At 43.4% G+C, this 19,752-nt stretch overlaps 1 protein-coding gene across 1 annotated transcript in view; it reads left to right on the forward strand.

Moving 5' to 3' along the window:
- LOC101824396 (sorting nexin-29) overlaps positions 1-19,752 on the forward strand; it is a 287,724-nt gene that overhangs the window by 188,943 nt on the left and 79,029 nt on the right. The window contains exons 6-7 of the mRNA XM_040730665.1: positions 4,465-4,520; positions 8,210-8,291. Of these exons, the coding sequence (XP_040586599.1) occupies positions 4,465-4,520; positions 8,210-8,291 (138 nt within the window). The remainder of the gene's footprint in view (positions 1-4,464; positions 4,521-8,209; positions 8,292-19,752) is intronic.

Raw genomic sequence — 19,752 nt, forward strand, 5'->3', positions numbered from 1 at the left:
CACTGGCCATATGCATTCCCCCCACTGCTTATGTTTGCTGTCGAACTTTTACCAAAAGCACACTTTGGGCATGTGGTAGTTTGACTGTAATTGGCCCCCATAATCTCATAGGGATTGCACTATTTGTAGGCGTGGCTTTGTTGGAGTAGTATGGCCTCGTTAGAGGAAGTATGTCACTGTGGGGGCAGACTTGGAGGTTTCCTATGCTCAGGATACCACCTAGTGTCTCAGTCCATTTCCTTTTGCCTTCTGATCAAGATGTAGCCAGCATTATGTCTGCCTGCATGCCACCCTGTTCCCTGCCATGATGATAATGTTGTAAACCTCTGAAACTGAAAGACACTACATTAATTAAATGTTTTCCTTTGTAAGACAATGTTTGCCATGGTCATGGTGTCTTTTCACAGCAATAGAAACCCTAACCAAGACAGGATAGCCTCTGCACTTTTATTTAAGGTTTTAACTGGCAGAACTTTTTTTCAAAATGCATACATGGTAAGCTGGAGATGTAGATCAACTGGCAGAGTGCTTGCTGAACATGTACAAAGGCCATTCCCAGCACTGGGAAGACAGAGGCACCCTCAGCTGTATACAGAGCTCAAGGTCAGCCTGACCTATGTGAGAACCTGTCCCAAAAAAGAAAAAAAAATGGGTATGATGATGAACACCCAGTGGTCCAAGTCCCACTGTAGCACCCACAGGGCATTTCTGCCACCAGTGCCTTGAGTTTTACACTAGCAGGTTTCTGATGCAAAGGCAGGCACAGATAATTCGTAGGTCTCACCTCTGCACCAGGGTTCCTCATTTCCTCTGTATTGTAGGTCTTTGCATAATGGAGAGAAAGTCAGCTCAGTCTTCAGAAGCATCTACCTTTTCAAAGAACCTCAGAATATAGCTCCTATCATCCTGCAGAAAGATGGGTAATGGAAATAGAGGCTCCCCCTAAGTCTTACTCCCCATCTGCAGTTAGTGGTAGTCTCTGTAAACTGCTTGTTGTGTAGTATCCAGGATAGCTCTCCTCCTTTTCTCTTTAAAACTTGTTTTAACAGGCTATGCTCTAATCTGATATCTCCATTCTTCTGTAACGTTGTTAAAATAATTGAGTAGTTTGCACACATTTTAAGTTCTATAATCAAGAAAACCTGAGATTTGGTTTTGGTTTATGCCGGGGATGGGATCCAGAGCCTTGTCCATGTTGGCAAATATTCCACTACTGCGCCATATCTGCTGTTGGAGGTGTGATTTCTTGCAGACATTTTTATTTATTTATTTTTGCTCTTCAAGCAAGTTTTATTTGTTAAGCCCAAACAAAATATCACCACATTAGTAGTAGTAGTAGTAGTAGTAGTAGTAGTAGTAGTAGTAGTAGTAAGCTCACTCCTGAGAGCTATGAGATCCCAGTTGGGATTCATGGCTAGACTGACAAGGTCAGGCTATGTTTCCTCCTGTTGAGCAAACCTTAAATCCAATCAGAAATAAGTTGGTTACCTCCGTGACGTTTGTACCACTCTTATATTCATGGGTGTATCTTATCAAATTATAGACGTTGACAGCATTTACAGATGAGTAAGACTGGTGATGACTTTCTCTACCTAGCAACTTGCACAGCACCTTCCAGTACTATGAAAGCTAGTCAGCAGCGAGGAAGCGTCATGGTCAATATTGACTTAATTTCTCCACATCTTGTGATCAATGACATCTTAATTTTATAGCTGAACTTTTTTCTTTTTTCCTCCCCCCCTTTTTTTAAATTTAAGTTAGAAACAAGCTTGTTTTACATGTCAATTCCAGTTCCCTTTCTCTCCTCCCTGCCCTCCCCCACCAGACCCCCCAGTCTCCACTCCATTCCTCAGGGAGGGTGAGGCCCTCCATGGATCTCCAGGGTCTGTCATTTCACTAAGTGTAGGGTCTAGGCCCTCCCTCAAGAGTCCAGGCTGAGACAGCATCCCACATTGTAGGATGGGCACTCACAGACATTTTTATTTTAAAGTTTCCCTCTGAAAGAATGAGATCTTTTAGGCATCTTGGTCCCTGCAGCCTCCTGCCTTCAACTCTCTACAGCCACCCACAAGAAATTGATAGTCATAAAAGCATCACTGTGATACCAAAGCCCGATGATGCATATGGTCATGTGAGAGTGGGGGCAGTCACTTCCTTGTTGGGTTTGCAAGATCTCTCAGCAGTACTTTGGTAGAGAAGGTGTGTGGTAGAGAAGGTGTGTGGCCAGGGCCCAGTTTAATTCTGTAGCTGCAGCCACCACAAAGGTTGAGCCCGGGTCAGCTCTCCCTCTAGACTGGTATTGCATAGGTTGAGACGTACCCTCAGTTTGAATAGGCAGATTTTCCATGCATCACTGAGGATGACAATGCACAGCTCCTATTTCTTACTGGTTGCCATGTTGTCATCTGTGTATGTAGCCAGTGACTGCGGTTTTCCTATTCTATGTCTTCTGTAGACAGGGGCACCTTTTATCCACAGAATAACCCTGAGAGTGTCAATATTGTCACTGTTAACCTGATGTAAACCACCTAAAGAGAGGTTGTTTTATCTTGGCACATGGTTGCAGTTCAGTCCATCATGGTGGGGAGAAATGGCAGAGTAACTTAGATGAGAAGCAATAAGAAGGAATGTTGGCATTGGCTGGCCTTCTCCTTCCGCCTGTTCTGCTGGGGGTGGTGCAGGGATGGTGCCGTTCTTGTAGAATTTGGGTCTTTCTCTTTGTTGTGTGACTATACCTGGGGAAACATGAACAAGAAATGATCCTACCTATCTTGGTGGTGTAGTGAATTTCTTGGGGTTACTTACATGTGTGAAGCAAAGGCAGATGACCAAGAAGTCCACTCTGGCATGGGTGATGGCCCACAGGAGTCACATCCCTGGAGCTCTCTCAGAGCTCCTTAGCAGCTCAGCTGCTTAGAGGGTCTACGCGCTTACATAACTTTGAGGCGTGGTCTGAAGATCTGGTGCCATTCATTTCGTGTCTGCTTCCTGTGTCTTCTTTTTCTTTTTTTTTTTTTTTTTTTCGAGACAGGGTTTCTTTGTGGCTTTGGAGGCTGTCCTGGAACTCGCTTGGTAGTCCAGGCTGGTCTCGAACTCACAGAGATCCGCCTGCTTCTGCCTCCCGAGTGCTGGGATAAAAGGCGTGCGCCACCAACGCCTGGCCCGCTTCCTGTGTCTTCTGAACATGGAACTCTCTTGGTTAATTGCCTCCAGAAAAGTCCTCACAAACACACTGGTGTGCCTTACCAGTCTTCCAGATGATTTTGAATCTCCCATCACAGTATCTCAAAGAACTGATTTGTTCATGGCGGTGGAGCCAGGAAGAAGGACTGCACTAAGTTGGTACTAAGCCACTTAGGTCAGGCCCTAGGCCCCACCTACTTAAGCTTTTGCCTCTACAGCTGAGCTGCTTTCTTCAGCCTTCTGGTCTCTTTCAGCCCTCTTTATATGACAGCCTCAAGACTTTTGTCTTTTAGCTGGTTTCTTCTTCATTTTCATCACAGAAGAGTGAACTGGACAGATCTGGCTTGTACCTATTTCCTAGATGGAAACTCCAAGTCTTTATTTCACTTGTTAGAAGAGGAAAACAGAACCTGCCCCTCAGTTGTCATGGAAATTGATGGGTGTTGTCCAGTTTCCCCTTGCTTCCCCACACTCTTCTCGTTCCAGCTATTTTCCCTTTTTTTGTCCACTTTCTTAAAATTCTGTCAACTTCAATCAATTGGGAAGAGGAAGTCCCTCCCCTGAGTGGTGGGTGAACACCATCATCTGTTTAGTATCTGCTGGCAAGGGGATCACATAGTCACAGCAAAGCTACTGTAAGCCCTTGTGCCAGCCCTGGAGACTCATCCCTATCGCAGGCCAGGGTTGGAATAAGGGGTCATTGGAGGTCACATGCCGATGATGCCTTCTGGTCATTTTACTTGGTTTTGTGGCATGTGTTTAGGACCATAAACAGCATTAGTAGGGGTCATCATGACACTACATGGCCAGCCAGGAGCCTCCATGTTCTTTTTGCCTGTAGTTGCACATTCCTTATGGGACAAAAGGACAGCCATTTTTAGGGATTAGTGGCTTTTTGTGCTCATGTACTGGGTGTGACATTTGTGATACCTTCGCAGTGACAATAGATATATTTTTTTCATTGCACAGATGATATCTTGGTTTTCTGACCCTAATTAGTCCTTTATGGCTCCAAAATTACAAGCTTTTATATGCCTGTGATTATCTCAATAGGATTAACAGTGCTTTTCCTGTAAAGATAATTGAGATTGTGCATGGCAGCATGTTTTTATGACTGCAGTACCATCCCCAGCCAACTTGCCATGAAATCTTATTGTTTTCCAGTAGCTGCTTTCCCCTCCTTCTGAGAGGAAGTGTTTGGGGACAGGAGAGACATGTTTTTGGTGAATGTACAGACTGTGGTAACCTTTGCAACCCCCCCCTTCCTTTTCCCAATTGCAGGTACCTGGAGATTTGAGCCAAACATCTGAAGACCAGAGTTTGTCAGATTTTGAAATGTAAGTTCATGCATGTATTCCTGAGGGGCCCTTAAAAAAGACTGAACCCTGTTGCTAGCCTGTGTCCTCAAGTCCACAGGGGATGGCAGAAAAGGCTCATGAGGTCTACACAGAACCTGTTTGGTTGTAGAGCTGGGGACATTTGCTGAGGTCCAGACCGTCTAATGTGCTTTAGTCCCCTGGATTTTACATTTAAAATTGGGAAGGTATCATATAGAGTCCTAACTTGTCACTCCTGCAAGGCTAAGCAAGAGCTAACGGTCCTTTTGCACAGGGCCCACACCCTACTCTTCACCTTATTGCTGCCCCATGTTCCATGCTACTGTTTGGTTCACCCGTAATACTCACCTTGTTCTGCTTTTGACTGGCTCAGATTCTGTCTGAGGTCTGCTATTAACCCCCGAGGGCACAGTTGTTTTTCAGACTCTTTCTGTTTTGGGGATCCATAGTTTCCTCAGACTCCCAAGGAACATGGGGTCTCAGGGCCACACAGACTCTCCTCCTTCTCACATGGTTGTGGTCAGTTGATGAAGGTCCAGCCTCTCTAGCAATAAACCCAGGAATTCAAGACCAGCCAGACACATGGTGAGCCTTTGTCTCACCACCAACAAAGGTCTTGCCTCCTATGAGAAAGGCCATTCAGAAAGGCTACTTTTAGAGCATGGAGGAGACAGGACATTGGAAAGACTTGTGTTGAAATCTTAGGCACTGGAATTACAACATTGTGACCTCAGATAAGCTACACATCACCTCACTGAACCTTAGTGTTCTGTTTTCATAGAAAAAGTCCTGGAACCAATTTTTTGCAGAGCATGTTAGCAACCAAAGTATGACTATGGACAGCATAAGACATTGGAAGCCGCATCTGTTTTTGGGGTTGCCATGAGGTGGATGTGGTAGATAAGAAAGCCAGGACAGGGAGAAAAATATCTAGATGACCTTGATATGCCAATGTATATATCCAACCATGAGGCCTTAAAACACATGATATAAAAACAGACTAAAACAAAACCAGTTCTAGGATAACAGTTGGAGACTGCACACAGTAATAGAACCACCAGAATAAAGATCAGTAAGTAATTGTACTTGAACAACATTATAAAGCAATTAAGCATAACATAGATAAAGATACAGATACAAATAGAATACACACTTGTATTAGTCAGCTTTTTATTACTCTAAGAGAGTAACTAAGTTAATCAGCTTACAGAATTAAAAGGGTTGTTTTGTTTTGTAGGTTTCAATCAATGCTAAGACCGGCTTATGGTTCTTGGGCCTGTGTTGAGGCAGCATGTCATGACTGCCTCATGGTGCTGAGAAACAAAGTATTAGGGAAAGACTGTGGCCACATAATTCCCTTCTACTACACCTCCTCTTAAATCACAGACAGGGATCAAACATTTAACACATGGGCTGTGTGGATCTTACAGGTCCAAGCTAGAACATGTTTCTTCCAAACTATACATAAGATACTCTCTAGATTAGACCATGACTCAATCAAACATTAAAACTCAGATCATACTATTTTCTTTGGTCATGGCAGAATAATTTGTCCACCTTTCATGGTGAATGAAATACTCCATGAAGTAGGGGGTTGCATCTGTTTTCTCTGTTCCTCCATCTCTTATACTTAGGGTTGTGCCTGCCACATGGTAGGTTCTAACTAGATACTCATTTCATGAACAGATGAATGATAAATGGAGGAGGGCCAGAGGACCAGAGGAGCTGATGTGCTAGTGGGAGTCATGTAGGCAGTCACTGCTAGCACAATGTAGTAAATGGCTTGGGAAAAGAGCACGTAACCCAGTCTGGGTCATCTGCTTTGGCCCTGTGGGATCACCTGGTGTTAGCACTTGAGAAAAGGAATGGAACCAGGACATTGCTTTTCTGTACCCCTGACTAAGTGCCAGAAATGTTTGAAGTGCTTTAGGCATAGACACAGCTTTGGGGCCTTTGTCTGTGGAATGCTGTTGACTACACAGACCAGTTTGGTGGCTCAAGATTGTTGATTGTGCTTTGAACCCTGAACACGTCATGATCATTCACAGTTTATTGTCCCCTGAAAGGAGGTCACCACTTTGGCCCAGAGCTTAGAAGTGCTAGGGTCACAGGGCTGCTTGCATGTGTGTTATTTTCTTTGTTAGGATAGATGCTTTTCACCCTGGAGATTGTGAAATCATGAAGGCCATGGAGGCTTAAACAAACCCCTGGTAATTTGGATTATGCTACAAGCCCAAGAAGCTGATGAATTCTGATCAGGAATGCTCAGAATAAGCCCCTCTCCCTGGTTAGATCTGAGTAGAGGCAAGACAGGGTCTTCCAGAAAGGGCACCATACTAGACAGCTGTTAGGATGCTGCCGAAGATGTCAGCCATAGTCCCCTTTTCAGGTCAGTAGAGCTGTGGTGGGGTGTGTGTTGTGTGTCTCAAGTCACCCCATAAGGCAGAACTGTCATATAACCATAATACCCTCAAATATCTCTTAAATAGTTCTCAGGGGATTGATGAGTCAATGTGAAGAAAAACTTGGGGCTGTGTAGTTGATGTCCTCTGGGAATGGTTTTGTACTTGGTTTCCTTCTCTAGGTGCTGCAAATGGAACCCAGACACCAGCTTGTGCTGGGCAAGGGCTCCACCATTGACCTGTGCTCTGTGCAGTTTAGCTTAAGTTTTACTTGTCTTAGACTGTTTGTCCTCATTAGCTTTTCTGTTGCTCTGATAAACACTATGACCAAAAAGCAGCATGGGGAGGAAAGGGCTTCTTTGACTTATGTGTTACTGCCTGTCATCCAGGGAACTCAAGGCAGTAGCTTGCAGCAGGAACCACAGAGGAGCGCTCCTTACCAGCTTGCTTCCAGTCCCTCCCTCAGTTACTACCTTCCTGTCTGCCCAGGGATGCGCTGCTGAGGCAGACTGGGCTCTCTCTTCAGTTAGCAATTAAGAGCTTGCCCCATAGTCATGCTCACAGGCCAGTCGGGTGTGTCAAGCTGACAGCTGAAGTCAAGTCTGATTGCACTGTACACAGTGTTTTAGAGGAATCATGAGATGTTTGTACCCGACACCTGAGGTTTTCTAATTTGTTATTTCCCATTGTCCTTTTCTCCCCCAAGTCCAAGCAGCTGGCACTCCCAAAACCATAGGTAATTGCTTTCCTGAGCTCTTGTGTGAAATGGAGATCAGGGTCAGAAACGAGGGAAGAGGATAGGCAGGTGGTTCCTTGGGATGCTACTGTGTATGCTACCTCTCATGGCTCCCTGTTACTGTTACTCTATCAGATGTGGTGACTGAACTTCAGGTGTATCCTAGGCCAACATCGCTGACCAAGCTCTTTCTCATTCCAGAGTATACACTGCATATGTAAATTGATATATATATGTATATATACATATATTTAAAGGATATATATACATATATTTAAAGGATATGTATATAATTTAAAGGACATATATGTATATATGTATGGATATATATCCATCCTTTAAACAAAGGTCCTTCGAGATAGCCTTCTGAGGTCTAGTGTTAAGTACTAAATATGACCTCATCTCACTGTTAAGTATGATGATGTCTCTTGTATAAGTGACTTCTTTGAAATGCTTTTGGAGGAGAAGATAGTCTCTTGACCTGCTTTTGGTTTCTTTTCTCTTTTTTTTATAAGTAAAAATGACTACTCTCATCTCTTTATTTTGGTCAGATCAAATCGGGCCCTGATTAATGTCTGGATCCCGTCTGTGTTTCTCCGAGGTAAAGCAGCCAACGCATTCCACGTGTATCAGGTAAGTGCCTGGGTTTCATGTCGACATCATATTTGCACCATGGTGCTCTGCATGTTGACACCATTTGTCTATCTGTAGGATCTGCCTTGATGAGGTGGTGTGTGGTCTTTGGTCAGGTGGGAGGATGTGCATGGAGTTTCCTGTTGTTGCTCTGTGACTTTGCCGGCTGGCTGTGGTTTAATGGCTGTTTCCCAGCAGTACCACACACCCAGTCTGCCTGCCTGGCTTCAGCCAAGACTTGGGCCATGTCTCATAGTCCGTTTTTTGGCTGAATCTTGGGGTTAGGGGAAGGATTTTGACTTTCATGGCTGGCTCTATTTGGCTCCTGTAACCATTGCTGGTAGCAGGGTTGGCAGTGATTTCACTCAACCACATGTCTGAGAGTGGGAAGATGACCCTAATAAAAACCAAACTGTGCTTTTGTTGTTGTTTTGAGATGGGATTTTGGTATATACCCTGGGCTTACCTTGAACTTGCAAGCATGTGGATTACAGTATGTACCACCATTCCCAGTCAGGTTACACATTGCAAAAGACAGGACCCTTTTTCTGCAGACAAGTAAAGACTCCAAATGTCTCCACTCAGTGCCTCAGAAGTGTTCAAGCACTGTTTGCATGAGTACTTCAGGGTTCAGCTTTGCAGTGCTCTGTAGATGGTTTTGCAACCAGATTTGTGGGGTTTTAGATGTTTATGCTTTTAGTTCCATGTATAGCATATACATTAGTCTGACAGTGCTTATGGTTGGTATTTGGAAACACTTCAGGAAGCTTTGTGTTTTTCATGTCACTGATAATGGATAGAAGCCACTTATTTAAATAATGGTACCACTGGGCATTATTTACATTTACATTTTTATAAAATGCATGTTGTTTAGACTTGAGGTAACTTTTAGAGAAGCATATAGAAAAGACTGATAAAAGAGAAGAGAAAAATATATCAGAGTCAAGTACAATGTAGTAAGCTCAAAGGGTTTAAATGAAAAAGCAGAGACTTATTTATTCTGAGGTCCTACATAGTCCTTCTCAGTGATTTCAGTTTCCTAAGGGCTTCCTGGCAGCCATTGTGAAACGGAAATTCAGTTGGTTATTTTGAGTAATTTCATTGCTAACAACAAGAAAAGCTGTTAATTCCTCACAGAGAGCTAAAATGAAACCTCCACATGGGGGCTTCAGAGTGAATTAGGCTGAGACAGATGATCGTCCACTATATCCTGTGGCAACTTACTGTCTACTTTCGAAGGATCTCCTTTTCAGGTGGCTGAGGGCACAACCACAAATGACCCCATGCCTGTGGAGAGCCAGCCCTGTGCAGCTTCCTCAGTATAACTGTGCTATCTCTCACCACACTCAGCTACCACACATGGTTGTTTAGATTGAAATTACTTAAAACCAAATAAGTTGGACACCTGTTCCTTGGTCACACTAGTCATGTTTTAGGTGTTTACTAGCTGTGCTTGTGGTGGCCATGGAGTTGCATGGCAAGGATAATTAATGTCTCTATCAGAAACGGAGGCTTCTATGGGACCATGCCTCCCGGGGAGGGGGACAGCAGGGTCTCTTGTTGCTACAAGTATAGAAGACAGTAACTGGAGTTCAAACGGCAGAGCTTTGGGAAGGGCACTTCCCATAGTGCTTCTACTGCTTCCAGTGCAGGGTGCCTAACTATCAACACTGCAATATGACATTGTCATCTATAAGATGTTGGGCCATAATCATAACTAGTGAGGAACACATGTGACCTGTGTAGACATGCCCGTCTAGTCTCTGGAGGATGGCCCAGCTGTATGTCCTCCCATCTCCCTACATGCATAACACAGGAGGCTGGTGATTGACACCTTTGGCCAACAACAGGTGTCACTTGTTTTCACTGTGTTTTATTTTTACATTTGCCTCTCAATTATGACACAATTCTACTTCCCCCTATATGAGGTACAATTTCTTTAAAAATAAATTTTAAGTAAATAGGAAGTGAGTCAGCTTAGAGAATAATACTAAATTCATAATAGTGAAAAGAGCATCAACCAAGGGTGATGCCAGGTGGGAACACTGGCATAAGGGATGACTAGGCTGTTAGTAATATAAATAATAATTACCATCCACAAGCCACCTATCCCCACACTGATTTGCATGCTGTGAGAATTAGCTCTGTCAGTGTTCATAGCAACTTTGTGAAGTAAGACATTCTTATTTATACCTCTCTCACAACAAGGAAACAAAGACACAGAGAAACATGTGTTTAGTGACCTGGCTTTTTAGCTTAAATTGCCACTCCTGTTAGATTTTTAGATTCAGTCTTACTTTCTTTGTTACTTTCCTGGTGCTCTAATAAAAATAACTTAGGAAAAAGCAACCTAAGGGAGGAAGTGTAGTTGGACTTTTTCTGTCCCACCAACCAGCTCCTAAATAACCACATGCATACTTCTTATTAATTATGAAAGCTCAGCCCATAGCTTAGGCTTCTTCCTAATTAGTTATTATAACTTAAATTAATCCATTTCTTTTAATCTATGTTCTTGTAAGTGACTTGGTTACCTTTATTCTGTACTCCCATCCTGTTTCCTCTCTGTATGACTGACAACTCTCCATGACTCTGCCCTTCTTCTTCCCAGCATTCTCTCTGCCCTGTAAATCCTGCCCAGCCATTGGCTGTTCAGCTTTTTACTAAACCAATCCAAGTAACAAATCAGCAGTGTACAAAACATTTCACAACATTCCCACTTTTGTTTAAGTAAAAAGTAAAGGTTTTAACTCTAATATAATAAAACTATACACAATAAGAACAATTATCAGGTAAGAATTACATTTACAATGTCCAGTTCTTTTGTATTTGGCATATTTGGAGAAAATACTCCATTATTTATTCTATTTATTAATGAGTCTAAATCCCTGTACCTAATTTACCGTCTATCATATCTAATGAAAATGATACTATCTAGTCTTCAACCCCATCAACCACCCCAGAAGGATATAATATTACCTGAGTAAACAGAAAGTGCAGAGCAAGCAAATTCCAAAACTAAAAGAAATGATAAAAACAGCTGTCTGCCTGGGCAGTCACCCAAGGTTCCTCTGCAATGTTGGCATCCATCTTCAGCATATAGGCCTAAGATATCTGACAGACATTTTGTGAAGGACTGTCCTACCCTGTCTTGGCAAAGTTTGACAGTCCCTTTTCTTTGTGTCCTGTTGGTCCAGTTTGGACAGTATACTGTCAAGCAGTTGAGGCAAGGGCAGTTTCTTGCTGAACTGGCTATCTTTTGCCATAAAGAGAGCAGACTCTATATGGAGGTTCTTCAATGCCCACTATCCTTTTTTGAAGTAAATTGAAGTTGCCTCATGACATGAAAGCCTTATGTTATTAAAACATCTTAAATTACTAGGTAGTGGTGGTGCACACCTTTAATTCCAGAACTGGGGAGGCAGAGGCAGGCAGATCTCTGTGAGTTTGAGGCCAGCCTGGTCTACAGAGCAAGTTCCAGAACAGTCAGGGCTGTTTCACTGAGAAACTCTGTCTGAAGAACACCTGCCTATCTAAAATATATCTGTTTGACTTTAAAAATATACCTAACATGACTGTAAGTTTGATATTTATAGATGACTGTTAACCTGTATCCTAAATAGCTATTTATCCTAAATAGCTTTCAAAGACCAAAACTTTACAGAACCTTTTAAAATGAGCTGCATATGTACAGTACCTTAAATAAGAACAGAAATGTATACAGTATAGCAAAATACCCTTAAATTTGTATTGATATAAAAAATCAATACCAATGTAAATATTTGAGAATAGTGGTTGTTTAAAAGTAGACTCAACAACCCACCCTTTTATTTCATACTTTTTATTTGATAACTCCCCCTTTTTCCTTCAGAAAAATATCCTTGAATCCAACTCTTTTGTTTAGCTTTTTTCTTGACCATGACCAATAACACCTTGTATCCAACCTTTCTAAATGATGGCAAACATCTATAACCCATAGAATGACCAAAAACCACCCACTTGGGAATGTGGGTGTCATGTTCTCTAGACTGCTTCCAGTTGTCTTTAGGAGGCCCTGGGAAAATTGGGATAACAGTCAAATCCTGGGAGAGTTAGCTGTATTATTTGCTATCCAGTCTCTGCGCAATGTGAAAGTGCATCTGCAGTCCTAGCTAGAACAGTCTGTGTGACTGGACCATCTCAGCCAGCAGCCATGAAGCTGTTCTAGATGCAGAACTCTGAAGAAACTGCAACTTAGGCACCCTGAGAGGTTAAATCAACTGGGCTACCTGTTTTCATTGGTACTTGATCCTCTTGTTCTGAAAACAAACAAGCTTTTAAAGGTAACATACATATCTGCATAACAAAAGCATGGAATGTGCAGTAAACAAGTCAGTCAAAGATGATTTTTTTTTTGTTTTATGTTTGAGCTGGTAAAAGGCATCTGTCAACTTTATAAGTCCACTTAGACTACATACTAAACTGTAACGTAAATTTCTATCCATCCATATGAAAGGATGACATGTAATAATAAATCATAAAGACTCCTTAGCCAACAAGATTTATCATGTCTCACCTCAGAACTGTTCTCATGTCAAGGGGTCAACTTACACATCACCTGTCCTGTAGTCTCTTTTGGCTTCCTCCACCATCTCTATTAATCTGGAAGGAATTCTCAGCCTTTTATTTCTTGTGGAAACAAAAGCATAACCTCTTCCCTAAAGCAAAACTGACTTCCATTTTAAAGTTAAGGCATTCCTAAACTGCCTGGACTGGTTTACTCAGCAGTTCTTTTCACAATCCCATGTCTCCTAGCAGCTGGTGTTTGCTAATAAGCATTAAAAAATTCAAGGTCAGTACATCAACAACATGCATGGTCCAGTCCTCTCGTGCCAGCTGCAGTACAGAGATACATCTCCTGGTGCAGCCTGTGTGCTAAGCCACATGGTGCATTTAAGGTTTTGCTCATGCAGACAGGAAATGTTACAGATACACAGTAAAACAGGCTCAGAATGGGCAGCCCCATTTGTTTCCATTTTGTGTGTGTGTGTATGTGTGTGTGGAAGACCCTTTGGACCCATTTTATTTTATTTCATATATATATATATATTATTTTATTTTTGTTTTCATGAGACAGGGTTTCTCTGTATTGTTTTGGAGGCTGTTGGTCCAGCCTAGCCTCGAACTCACAGAGATCCACCTGCCTCTGCCTCCCGAGTGCTGGGATTAAAGGCGTGAGCCACCACTGCCCGGCATATTTTTTATTTTTAAATTTAAATTAGAAACAAGGTTGCTTCACATGTCAATTCCAAGTCCCTCACCGTTTCCCTCCCCTCCTTCCGTGCTATCCCACCAACCCCCCCCATATCCCCTCATTTCCCCAGGGAGGGTGGGGCCATCCATGGGGGTGTCCATAGTCTGTCATTTCATCCAGGGCAAGACCTAGACCCTCCCCTAAGAGTTCGTTGTTGGATGGGAGTCCAAAGTCCATTTGTATACCCGGGATAAATACTGATCTACTACCCAAGGCTCAATAGATTACCTAGGCTTCCTCACTGACATTCACATTCAGGGGGTTCTTGATCAGTCCCATGTTGGATTCCCAGCCATCAGTCTGGGATTCAAGAGCTAACCTTTGTCAGGTCAGCTGTTTCTGGGGGTTAAACCAGCCCAGTCTTAATCCCTTTGGTGATCAATCCTCCCTCTCTGTCACTGGATTTCTTGAATTCAGCTCAGTGCTTAGCCGTAGGAGTCTGTCTCTGCTTCCATTAGCCACTGAATGAAAGTTCTGTTTCCCAGACTCTCTGGCTATGGTATTGTAGGCTGGCACTCCCCAGATCTATTTCTAAAATCCATATATGAGAGAGTACATGCCATGTTTCTCTTTTTGTGACTGGGTTACCTCCCTCAAGATGGTTTCTTCTAGTGCCATCCATTTGCCTGCAAATTTCAGGATTCCATTGTTTTTTTCTGCTGATTAGTACTCCGTTGTGTAAATGTACCACATTTTCTCTATCCACTCTTCTGTTGAGGGGCATCTAGGTTGCTTCCAAGTTCTGGTTATTACAAATAATGCTGCTATGAACATAGTGGACCAGACATCCTTGTTGTATGAATGGGCATCTTTTGGATATTTGCCTAATAGGGGAGTTGATGGGTCTTGTGGTAGGTTTATTCCCATTTTTCTGAGGAATCTCCATATTGATTTCCAAAGTGGCTGTACAAGTTGGCACTCCCACCAGCAGTGGAGGAGTGTTCCCCTTTCACTACATCCTCTCCAGCATAAATTGTCGTTGATGTTTTTGATTTTAGCCACTCTGACAGGAGTGAGATGGTATCTCAGAGTTGTTTTGATTTGCATTTCCCGGATGGCTAAGGATATTGAGCACTTTCTCAAGTGCCTCTCAGCCATTTTAGACTCCTCTATTGGAAATTCTCTATTTAGTTCTGCAGCCCACTTTTTAATTGGATCCTTTGGTGTTTTGGAGATTTGCTTCTTGAGTTCTTTGTAACTTTTGGAGATCAGCCTTCTGTCAGATGTTGTGTTAGTGAATATTTTTCCCATTCTGTGGGCTGCCTTTTTGTCTTGCTGACTGTGTCCTTTGCCTTACAGAAGCTTCTCAGTTTCAGGAGGTCCCATTTATTAATTGTTGATCTCACTGTCTGTGCTACTGGTGTTCGTTCAAGGGTACCACCCACTTTCTCTTCTAAGAGGTTCAGTGTGGCTGGATTTATGTTGAGGTCTTTGATCCATTTGGACTTAAGTTTTATGCATGATAATAGACATGGATTGATCTGAATTCTTCTACATGCCAGCATCCAGTTATACCAGCACCATTTGTTGAGGATGCTTTCTTTTTTCCATTGTATATTTTTAGCTTCTTTGTCAAAGATTAGATGTTCATACATGTGTGGGTTAATATCAGGGTTTTCAATTCGATTCCATTGTAGGACCCCTTTTAAAGCTTTCTTGGGTTATATGTGGATATATGCTGCTGGATGGATGTTGTGCACCATTTGTAGTCTGACTTTTTAATGTCCCACAAGCTAGCTCCCAAATAACCACATGGAGATGTCTTATTAGTTATGAATGCTTAGTTCATAGCTTAGGCTTGTTCCTAACTAATTCTTATATCTTTTAATCTACATTCTTCTAATGGCTTGATTACCTTAATTCTGTACTTACCATTCTGCTTCCTTTCCATTTGGCTGGCAACTTTCTGTGTCTCTACCCTTCTTCCCAGCATCCTCTCTGCCCCCCAAATCCTGCCTAGCTATTGGCCATTCAGCTTTTTATTAAATCAATCTGAGTAACAAATCTTCACATTGTACAAAAATATTATTCCACAACAAGAAAGGGTTTCTTTTGGTTCAGTTGCAGAGGGTTACAGTACATCAATGCAAGGAAGATGTTACAGCAGGCAGGGAAGACATGGTGGCAGGACAAGATGGTCACTGGTCACACTCGGGATGCAGGAAGTGCTGCTGTACTTTAAAACTTCAAGGCCCACGCTTGGTGACCCACTTGCTTCATAGGACTCTGCCTCTTTTTTTATTTTTTATTATTTATTTTTAAGTTTAAATTTAGATTAGAAACAAGGTTGCTTCACAAGTCCGTTCCAGGTCCCTCTCCGTTTCCCTCCCCTCCTCCCGTGCCCTCCAGGACTCTGCCTCTTAATGACTCCACAGCATTCCCAAACAGAACTACCAGTTGGGGACCAAGTGTTCAATCATGTGAGCCTATGGGATACAGTTTGTATTCAGATCATAGTGTTGACTGTGGGTAGTTTCAAGTTCTTCAGAAACTCCTAGAAAAATGCCTGGGACAACTGCCTTGATTCCAAAGGGAGGGAGGGGCCCAACCTGGCTCAGATTTGCTGCAGAGAGAGTCACCTGAATCCCAGAGATGATGGGAGACATCTGGACCTCTGCTGTGTGCACTATGCTTACAAGCATGAATGTATACTCATGTACTCTCTTCCAACCTGGTGGACACAAAAGCCAGACAGAAACAGTTTGCTGACTCTAACCACTCTGGTCGTAGCGGGATGTACAAGTTGCTCCCTCAGGACATATTGTTGGTGGAATGTCAGGTGCCTAAACCCTGCCTGGAGGAATGGTTTAGAGACTGCATTCTCCAATTCCAAAGAATGGAAGACAAATTGCCTATGCTGCACAGATCAACTCTCAGCCCCTGTGCTTATGCAAATGCAGAACAGGATTGTGCCAGGAAACTGCTGTCTGTCCTCAGACCTGTGGTGAGGCTCCTGCTCCTCTTCCCGAAAGGGCCCAAAGTGAAAAGTGACATTTTGGCAATTTTCGGAACAAAGCCAACACTGGCTTCCAGTGTCTTCCCAGTTTAACGCTTTTTATCCTAAGGATTTCTTGTACTGTGGGGCCACTAATGTCTGGCTGCCAATATGCAGGCAGTGGCCAGAAACAAACCAGTGAAGCCGCAATGAGTCAGGTGGGAAACACCCCCACTAAGCTACCTCAGGGTGCCCACTCGCCTGCCTTGTTTTCTTGTCCTTCCTCCCGCTCTTTCTTAGTATGCAGTTGTGTTTGTGGTTTGGTTTCTCATCACCTCCACATGGTGTAATTAAGTTTGCTACTGATCAAGGCATTTCTAGCTTATGCCTCTGCAAATGTTTAATCTGATTCTCCAGGTAATACCCCAACTTCCAAACATGTTGAAGCTCTGTGCTGATGGCCACCTGAAATGTTTATCTAGTGGTCTTGAACCTTAAAACAACCCACCATTTTGTTTCACCTGTTGGCAAATGTCACTAAATTGACAAGAAACAGCACATCAGCACATGTGTTTCTGGACCTTGAGTCCTTCCCTTTAAAAAAGTACCTTCTCTCTAAGTACACCTGCATTTGTTGTCTACATGAGATTAGTTTCAGCCTTTGAATCCACTCACCAGAAGCTTGACCCAGTAGGTTTCCATTGTACAATGTTGCTTAGTTTCAGTGAGGCCCTTTTGTCCTAGAGGCTGCAGGGTGTTGTTAAGGCTAATACCCTATGAAGACTCACTCAGTATTTGAGCACTTGCCCCCTACTGTCCTAGTCTTGCCAAAGCATTAAAGGTTAATGCGATTGAGTGTGTGTGTGGGGGGGTGGGGGATGCTGGGAAATTTCATCTCTCTCCCCCCCATCAATAATAGATCACAGGCACTCAGTGTGCTATCTGGGGCCCGGGTGGTTTGGAGGGGGTGATATTTTTAGACTCCTCTTTCATCCTCTTCCCTGAGGTAGTATGCTTGTGTGCCTCAAGTGTCTTTTACCTAAGGCTCCATCTCTATGCACATACGACTCTGAGAGAGAGAGAGAGCATCTGCTAAGTAAGAAGCAGCTGAGTTGCCTTCTGGAATGGGGGCTGCAGGGCAGGAGCATGGGTTGAGGCTGGGAGGAGCCTCAGCCCTAGAATGTGACATTTACATTTGGGGAAGCACTAACCAGTCCCAAGACCAAAGCTACCTCCTCCCCCTTGTGCCTGGTTCCACCTGTTGCTTCTGTTGTGAGTGTGGTGGCCTGGAGAGCCTACTGTGGACTTGCCATATGGTGAGTGTGATTTCTCTAGCTAGTACTGGCTAATTGCTGTAGGCTGTGAGAAACTCTGTGCTGTCTCCTTTTCTAGAACGTTCCCTCCCACAGCACCGAGTGTCTGGGGATTGCAGTCCTTAATCCTCAGCTGTTCTTGGAGCACTCAAGCCTCCTGGGAAGTCTCTTCTGGCCTCAGGTGTCACTTATTCTCTGTTCCTGGTTTTGTCTTTACAAATTTGAAGGATGTTCTTCCTTTCTTTGTATAATTTATTTGTCCCTAAGCTAATGACCAAGGCCATGTCTGTTTTTAACATCAGCAGAACCAATGGTGAGCCAGACTTGCCACTGAGCTTTCCTTCAGTGATCCTGCATGCTGTGAGCAAAGCAGTTCTCCTCAGGAGGAGGGAGGGTGGCAACGGCAGGCAGAACACAACCACATTGTACCTTGGAGTGTGGGCCTGGCCACGTGACAAACATGTAAATGCTGAGCCCATGTGATTTGTGTGGATGTGATCTTTTAGGGTCCTCACTTAACCAAATGACGTGGGCATGTTCCGATACTGAACAACCTCGACTGACATCCATTCTGTCAAGCCTTCCATATGATCTGCCCAGAGGCCTGCAGGGAATAAGGCTTCCTTATTTCTGTGGGACCTAGGGTCTGAAGGCTAGGTAGACACACAGGACCTATATTTGGGTAGTTACAGGGAAAAGGCAGTACCTGTAGGAGATTCCTAGGATCCCAGGAGTCTTTGGGGGAGATGAGAGATGTGGTGGTACCTTGATGCTCACTATCATTTCACGCATTTGACTCATGAACTGGACACTGCTGTCCTCAGGCTCTTCTGTCAGATGAAGTAATGGCGAAGCATGGTTTGAAGAACTTCCTCAGGGTCAGTACCAAGATCTGACCCTGTTTCTCTCAGTGTCCTTCCCATGGAACTCCCTACCTACCCATCTAACCACATAGGCTAATGCCATGGATTTGTTTTGGTAAAGCAGTCTTAGTAACCTCAGTGACACCAAACAAAATTATTTTTGTTGCTACTTCATAACTGTAATTTTGTTACTGTTATGAATCTTAATGTATCTATGTTTTCTGATGACCTCAGGTGACCTCTGTGAAAGAGTTGTTTGACCCCCCCAAAGGGGTCTCAACCTACAGGTAGAGAATTACTGCTCTAAAAGTTCTGTCCCCTGTTTTATTCCCCCATTACTCATTGTCCTTGCTAACATAGCAGCTGGCATTGGTGACAAGGTAATGTTCTCACAGTTGCAGAAGTCACTGTAATGACTGGAATGTGAACTTGCCGAGTCCCCAGGGCCATGAGAAATCCAGTACAGGAGGACTTTCTTGGTCATCAAGTGGCAGAGTTTTCAACATATTCATGTTTAGAGAGATGTAGTCAGTGCTCCAGTTCATATTTAGAAAGCTTAAGGACACACCCTGTAAGCAGCTACAGAGAAATGGACACACCTCATGGATAGATATCAGGCATAACACCCTTTCGATGTTTGCTTTTTCTTGGGGAAATGAAATGCAATAGATGATACAAGATCAGATCCCCAGGGACAGGGAGCAGGAGGTAGGAAGTGTCAGGCTGCCAGAGTCCTCTGCTGTCTCTGATTACCTCTGCACCCCCACACAGCCTTTTTTCCTCTACAGAGCTATGAGCACAGATGTCAGGACAGTAGCTTGGCAGACAGGGTATGGAGTTGACACAGTGGCTTGTCATGGGGAATCCCCTGCCTGCCCTGTTCTTTCTTCTGTGCTCACTATTAAGTGGTCCTTGTTCTGAAATCGTTTGCTAAATATGTGGTTTTGGTTAGGAGGCTGGAATTGGGCTTGGGCAAGGTACAACTGTGTAATTGTTGAATAATAGATGTTAGAAGAATGTCTTCAGGAGGGTAAAAGGCATAACCAGCCACTGTTGGGGA

The sequence above is a fragment of the Mesocricetus auratus genome, unplaced genomic scaffold, assembly GCF_017639785.1.
Source record: "Mesocricetus auratus isolate SY011 unplaced genomic scaffold, BCM_Maur_2.0 Super-Scaffold_100024, whole genome shotgun sequence".
Taxonomy (NCBI): domain Eukaryota; kingdom Metazoa; phylum Chordata; class Mammalia; order Rodentia; family Cricetidae; genus Mesocricetus; species Mesocricetus auratus.